This window comes from Biomphalaria glabrata, chromosome 13 (genome assembly GCF_947242115.1).
Source record: "Biomphalaria glabrata chromosome 13, xgBioGlab47.1, whole genome shotgun sequence".
Taxonomy (NCBI): domain Eukaryota; kingdom Metazoa; phylum Mollusca; class Gastropoda; family Planorbidae; genus Biomphalaria; species Biomphalaria glabrata.
In genome coordinates this window covers 32,709,896-32,717,679 of record NC_074723.1, presented here as the reverse complement: position 1 = coordinate 32,717,679, position 7,784 = coordinate 32,709,896, and the positions used below count along the sequence as shown (strand labels likewise).

Here is a 7,784-nt window from a genome sequence, read left to right as displayed (position 1 = left end):
TCCACTTTCTATTTTCCTATCTCTACGCCCACGGGCGCAACGTTTCCAGCCCACAAAACACAATTATATTCAAATTACCCCGTTCTCTCTCCCAGCCCCATGGCTCCGCCCACACGTGTAAGTGATACGACATTTACACGTCAACACACCAGACGTGTGTCGATAAGTGTGCACGACTCCTTGTCGTAGTGTGAGTCGAGCCTGGCAACAGGTGTGCTCGCCCACCAACTTGTGTAGAAGTCTGATCGTTGGTTCATGAGACAAGAAATAGGCCTAATGTTTGACTAAGCCAGTGATGCCCAACCTAATTCGACCCGCGGGCCATTTTAATTTCCAACACTTGCCTCGCGGGCCACACGAGCGAAAAGTTACAAAAATAAAATGAAATCTTTCTGAAACTATTTTGGTTGAATTTGGTGGATTTGATTTGAACTAATAGGTTATTTGACAATTATATTTTTGTTTACACATCAGAAAACATCTTCGTTCCTCTACTTAATGTGAGCATCAGTGTCGGTACCTTTACCACCGAGTCATTTTGTGGTCTCACTTTGGTAAATATTCCCATGGATCCTGCAACCTCTAGGCGTAGTTTAACAATCTTTTATTTGCGACTCAAACCAAGAATGCCGCCAATGCCGTTTTTATGTTGTTTTTGTATTAGACAGCCACACTTTCTTTATACAATAATTATGTTGGTTTATTACCATGTTCAACAACAAAAAAAGTAAAGATATGTTCACTTTTCCTGGTAGATTCTACATTCAGAGTCCCATTTCATAAACACATAAATGTTAAAATCATGATACCAATCCGTCATAGAAAAAGTGAGGGCCCAAACATAGGTAAAGATACATTTTTTCAACCTTTTTTTTTTGTTTTGAAGGAGGATTTCTACACTTTGTGCCGATATTTCGGCGGGCCGGATGGAACCACGTCGCGGGCCGGATCTGGCCCGCGGGCCGTATTTTGGGCGTCACAGAACTAAGCCATTTAGTTAGGGTTAGCATTACGAAAGTTAAGTTTGGAGATGTATAAGTTACCTCTGATATGGACAAGCAAGCAGCGAAGATGATAAATATAAGCTATAGTTTATGCACCCCCGCCCCCTTTTCTTGGCCCCGAAAATAAATGTCTGAAGGATTTTGTAATTTATTATATTGATTTTAAGCTAAAGATGTATTATTTAATATATCTATATACTTTTTAATTCAGTTTAACCTCTAGGCATCCGAAAATCTTATTTGGTACGGACATATACTATCTGGACTTGTAAAGGGCCCAATTTATCAAATATCTTAGGGCTTTATCAAGTCAATTTCCGACCCTGCAAGCAAAATCTAATAATGTTTGGATTAACTCTCTAAGTGTACTTCTTTACTTGTGTATTCCTATCATATTTTATAAAATACAAAGTTTAGTTACTTTAGTACAGTGGTTTCCAAACTTTTTCCTTAACGGAACACTTCGCACTTTTTGAGTATTTAGCGGAACATTTTGCTTGTTTTTTAAGAGAGGTTAGTTACCTTGGTGGAATACTAGTTAATTATTTCCAGTAGTTTGTGGAACAACCATTCAGGCCTCGCGGAACATTTGGGTTCCGCGGAACACAGTTTAGGAAACACTGTTTTAGTATAAAGCAGCTATAGTGTTATACGTACTAACTTAAATTGGGATCACGAGTGGACCTGCTGACCTCAGTCGGAAAACGGAAACTGAAACTGTATGGTCCTATCCCAAGGTCCTTAGGGTTCGCAAAGACTTTCAGGGAACAATACCACGGACAATTTGAAGAGACAGGACAAGAGGAAGAGACAGGACAAGATGAAGAGACAGGACAAGATGAAGGGACAGGACAAGATGAAGAGACAGGACAAGATTAAGGGACAGGACAAGATGAAGGGACAGGACAAGATGAAGGGACAGGACAAGATGAAGGGACAGGACAAGATAAAGAGACAGGACAAGATGAAGAGACAGGACAAGATGAAGAGAAAGGACAATATGAAGAGACAAGACAAGATGAAGAGACAGGAAAAGATGAAGAGACAGGACAAGATGAAGAGACAGGACAAGATTAAGGGACAGGACAAGATGAAGGGACAGGACAAGATGAAGGGACAGGACAAGATGAAGGGACAGGACAAGATGAAGGGACAGGACAAGATAAAGAGACAGGACATGATGAAGAGACAGGACAAGATGAAGAGACAGGACAAGATGAAGAGACAGGACAAGATGAAGAGACAAGACAAGATGAAGAGACAGGAAAAGATGAAGAGATGGGACAGGACAAGATGAAGAGACAGGACAAGATGAAGAGACAGGACAAGATAGATGAAGAGACAGGACAAGATGAAGAGACAGGACAAGATGAAGAGACAAGACAAGATGAAGAGACAGGACAAGATGAAGAGACAGGACAGGATGAAGAGACAGGACAAGATAGATGAAGAGACAGGACAAGATGAAGAGACAGGACAAGATGAAGGGACAGGACAAGATGAAGAGACAGGACAAGATGAAGAGACAGGACAAGATGAAGAGACAGGACAAGATGAAGGGACAGGACAAGATGAAGAGACAGGACAAGATGAAGAGACAGGACACGATGAAGAGACAGAACAATATGAAGAGACAGGACAAGACGAAGAGACAGGACAAGATGAAGGGACAGGACAAGATGAAGGGACAGGACAAGATGAAGAGACAGGACAAGATGAAGAGACAGGACAAGATGAAGAGACAGGACAAGATGAAGAGACAGGACAAGATGAAGAGACAGGACAAGATATGGGACAGGACAAGATGAAGGGACAGGGCAAGATGAAGAGACAGGACAAGATGAAGGGACAGGACAAGATGAAGAGACAGGACAAGATGAAGGGACAGGACAAGATGAAGAGACAGGACAAGATGAAGAGACAGGACAAGATGAATAGACAGAGACGGGAAGACAACAATGAAAGGCGTAAGACAGAGAAAAGAAGTCGCAGTGGCTGAGCGGTATAGCGCTTGACTACTGAACCGAGGTCCTGGGTTCGAATCCTGGTGAAGATTGGATTTTTAATTCCGGGATCTTTAGGTGCCTCTGAGTTCACCAGCTCTAATGGGTTACTGAAAATAGTAAGGGAAATTAAAGGCGGTTGGTCGTTTGGCTGGCTACATGACACCCTCGTTAACCGTGGGGCACAGAAACAGAAGACCTTTACATCATCTGCAAGGTCTAAAAGGGAACTTTACTTTTCTAGGAAAGAGAAACGGAGAAATACGGTCGAAAGATCATGTGTGGTACCCCAACGGTCCAATAGACTAAGGCAAAGGTGAGGTAAGATACTTAAACAGAGTGCATCTTTACTCTAGAGGTGTAGGCCTACATGTTTTTCAAAACATTACTCTTTATTTATTTAACAAATGACATAATGTTTCCTCAAATAAACTGATTCTTTCTTCCAAGAACACTGATCGTTAAGGGAGGTAATTATTGGATCTGAACCCGCTGGATCCACCTATGTCTTTTTTCTTAATTGATGTGAGGTTGGAAAAAGGGGGGGGGGGCAGTTTGTATGTAATTGATTTTTCTATTAGAGAAATAAAGAAAGCGGAGGGCAACACAAAATACTAGTATTGTTAAATTTTATAACATTAATAAATAGGATATATAGTGTACCAATCACTGACCCAAGCTCCACAAAGATATAAGCATTCAGAGGTTACTTTGGAGTAAGGCCGCACTGTCGCCGTGCACTCCACTACGTGGAGGTGGGAGGTGGGGGCGATAAAGAGACTCTCGTTACCATCAGCCCATCGTGCTAATATTCTTGGCACCTTCACGACACACGCCCAGGGCGCCACGCACTGCTAAAGCCGCCCCTAAGGGTATTTGTGTCATGTCATGAGAGCCAAAATTAAGACAGCCTTAAGTCCAATTTTAAGTGTGACTGGTCAATGCTTCTCGGTGAGGGTAATAGGTAACTGTGCCTTGCACCTACTGTACAAAGTAAAGAAAAAAACAAAAACGCTATCATGTAACGCTTACACAATTATGATGTTTCAGAGTGTCATATTCTACATTTTTGTCTTAAATCCTCCATCATATATAAATATAATGTTTCTCAAATGTAATTATTTTTTAATCTATGAAAGTTTTCCCAAAACATTTTTTTGCAGCGTTACATAAGCGAGCGACAAGATCTATGTTTGGGCGTGCGTGGGTGAGTATGTAAGCGACATCTTCAGTGCTCGTCTGGAGGTCTTAAGGCGGGATGTAGGTCATGCTTTGTAGATCAATTACCAGGTCCTGGCGGAGTGAAAAAGGAAGACGTCACCAATACGATTGTACCGTTGTTTTATGACATTTAATTGCTTATGACCGACGCAGGGGATCTCAGAGGGAGAGGAAGGGTGGACAAAGGAGGAGAGGGGGGGGGAACTGTTATGCTAATTTCACGATCACATTCCTGTGTTGGCATCATCGCTGAGTTACAAACAAGTAATTGAAATGGCCACCTTATTGTAGCTGATTACAACGAGAAACAATTAGCGTTATGCTCGCCTCACTTGCTAGACTTTGTAATTGTATCACCATACTTATAGGGAAGAGGAAGGATGGTCTTTGTTAAACGCATAATAGCATTACATGAAGTGATTAGAAAGAGAAACTGATCTCGTTCTGGCAATTTGCTAGAACTCCTAGGTTTGTGATGTTGAGTTGATAATTAATAAATTCATGAACTGCAGTGGGTTTATATATATATATATATATATATATATATATATATATATATATATATATATATATATATATATATACTCTTAAGATAATGGATGTGCCCAAATATATGTATATATACTAGTAAGATAGTGGATGCACCCAGATGAGTCACTGGTTTTGGTTTCGTCCTGAGACGGATCAGAATTTGGTGTGACATGTGGCCAGCACAACGACTGACCGCCTTTACTTTCCCCAACTCAAGTCAGGTACCCATTGAGAGTTCTATGGTATAGGGACGCCCTAATAATCCCAAAATTTAAACTCCCAGTCTTCACCGCGTTTCGAACCCAGGACCCCATGTTCATAAGCTACTCTGCCACCGGGCCTTCTCGTGCTGATCATCCTCTCTCCAGACGTTCACCAAAAATTCTATCGTTACAATTTTATATTTTTATTGACTTGCGAAATTTGCATTTTTTTCCTTGTCAAAGTATATTATAAATTATGAATAGCTTGCACATTTGTTCAATAATCACCTCCCCTTAAGCAAAACTATTTAAAGATTTACTATTAGTATTTTGTTGGAACAGTAATTGGGTATTTTTTGCCAGTGGGGGGAGGGGGGGGGGTTGCAAAGATACCTACTGGTGTACTTTTGTCTTTATATTTAAATATTTGATGCACTTTTTAATGACAAGTCATCAATAAGTTCAGTTCAAGACATCAGCAGGAAGACCTCCAAGTGAGACATTTAAAAAGTAGAGCCCAGATAAAAATTGAAACACGGTGAATGCTTTACTAATTTACTAGATGCTCAGACTTCAGCGTAAGTGGAAGACTTTGAAAATGGTGGATTGACGTGCAAACCATAAAGGATCAGTCTTCATACAGCAAAAATCGTATGGAATTAAGCAGAGACATTGTTTGACCGCTAGCAAAGACACAGTTTAATCTCCAGCAATGCTTAACCTCCGGCATAGACAACGTTTGACATACAGTAAAAAAATTGTCTGACCTGCAAATTAGACAAGGTATGACATTGTTAGACCCACAGAAAGACATTTTTTGACTAGCCTTCAGCATAGACACTGACCTCCAGCAAGACAGTGTTAAACCCCCAGCAAGACAGTGTTAAACCTCCAGAAAGAAACTGTTTGATTGATCAGTTCTCCCTATCTGTTTGACCTCTAGCATTGACTATTTGACCTTCACTAAGACACCGTTTGACACACAGCAAGACATTAGTTGACCTTCAGCAGAGACCCTATCCTCCGGCATAGACACCGATCTCCAGCAAGACACTTTTAAACCTCTAGTATAGACACCGACGTCTTATCTAACCACACTCTGGCGACCTCATTAAAGAGATAAAACTCTAAGGATTCCACTAAGTCTCTTTAAGCTTAAATAAACATTTAAAGCTCATTTGGCATATCTGAAAGATTTTTTAAAAAACAAATCCTCCTTATTTTAACTTAATGAGTTTATGATCTATCACGAGGCTAAAATCATTACGAAGTGGAGGCGAGGGTGATTATGTAAATTAAGCTGAAGCCCAATTAAGTTTTCCTACATTAACATAAATAGGACTAATTGAAATCCAATAATAACATCAGGTTTTTCCTTTATTTTATTCATCCGCTTATAGAATTTTCTTAAATTTGATATCAAGATGGCAATTAGGTTTTAGAAAGAGATGGAGAGAGTCAGAGAGCGAGTGATGAGGAGAGAAACACACGCGGAGAGCGAGAGATGGCTAGAGAGGGAGAGACAGAAAGCAAGACATGGGTAGAGAGAGAGAAATAGAGAGCGAGAGATGGGGAGACAGGGAGACAGAGAGTGAGACAGCGAGACATGAGGAGAGACTCAGAGGGAGACACAAGACAAAGGATGGGGAGAGAATAAGAAGCGAGAGAAAGAGAGAGTTAGAGAGAATCAAGGTCATCGTGATCCTGAAATGTTGTTGCCGAAATCTCGTTACTAAGCAACCAGATTGACCTTGATCGCCGACGCAACCCGCAAGACAAGACTCCCAGATTGACGATATCGATCCAAATCTAGTGGGCAGAAATGGCAAGCGCGGATGAGCGCTGAAGTCTTAAAATAGCTTTGCGTTGGACGTTTTCGGGTTTTTAAAGTAGTTTATACCAATATGAATATTATTTTTTAAAAAAATATAATGTTTGAATGTAGGCGTAATTATAACACGATATACTGACATCTGCTAGAGACTTCTAGGACAGTTCTTCTATGTAATTTACAAGCTGTAGTCTCTGTATTGTCTTTGGTTAAACTCTACTAAAGACTGTCGAAACTGGTTCCGGAAATTTCGTCGACCAAGAAAGGAGATAAAACATAACAAAGAATACGGAGAGACTGTGTGTCCATTAAAAAAAAAATGTCACCAAAACGCGAATATTTTTGTAAACAGCTGTTTTCTATTCTAAATGTTTCTGTACGCTAGAGACTTAACTGTAGCAGGGGCGAGCAATTAACAATCCGTTGTTTCAATCCTTTAACGAGTCTTTCTCTCTGCATCTATGTGTCAATTTGTTTGCTTTTAAGTCTGTCTCTCTGCATCTATGTGTCCATTTATTTGTCTTTAAGTCTTTCTCTCTGCATCTATGTGTCCATTTGTTTGTCTATAAGTCTGTCTCTCTGCATTTGGGGTCGCTGTCGCTGAGTGGTTAAGCTCTTGGCTTACGTACCTGGGAATCTTGGTGAGGACTGGGATTTTGAATTTCTGGATTTTTAGGGCACCCCTAAGTCCACCAAACTCTGGCCACGTGAAACCTTGAAATAGTTGACCTTAGAATCATCTGCTCTATAGATCGCAAGGTCTGAAACATGAAACTTAATATTTAAATCTCTGCATCTGTGTGTCAATTTGTTTGTCTTAAATGTACAGAAAAGTTATTCTTTTTGTAGAAGAAGCTTTAGGATAATTAGTCTGACGCTGATACCTTTAGCGCCGTGAGTCTGTCGCTGTCATGAGTCTCTGGTTGATACCTTAGGTTCATGAGTCTGTCGCTGTCATGAGTCTCTGGTTGATACCTTAGGGTCATGAGTC

The 7,784-nt window shown here is 40.5% G+C and overlaps 2 protein-coding genes across 2 annotated transcripts; both read left to right on the top strand.

The window, feature by feature from the left end:
- The first annotated feature begins 1,824 nt into the window (after positions 1-1,824).
- LOC129922562 (seminal vesicle major clotting proteins-like) lies at positions 1,825-2,301 on the top strand. Its single transcript, XM_056009206.1, has one exon. It carries the CDS (start codon positions 1,825-1,827, stop codon positions 2,299-2,301), a length of 477 nt encoding a protein of 158 aa, XP_055865181.1.
- A 54-nt stretch (positions 2,302-2,355) lies between these two features.
- LOC129922561 (uncharacterized) lies at positions 2,356-3,003 on the top strand. The gene has a single exon (XM_056009204.1). It carries the CDS (start codon positions 2,356-2,358, stop codon positions 3,001-3,003), a length of 648 nt encoding a protein of 215 aa, XP_055865179.1.
- Positions 3,004-7,784: the final 4,781 nt, after the last annotated feature.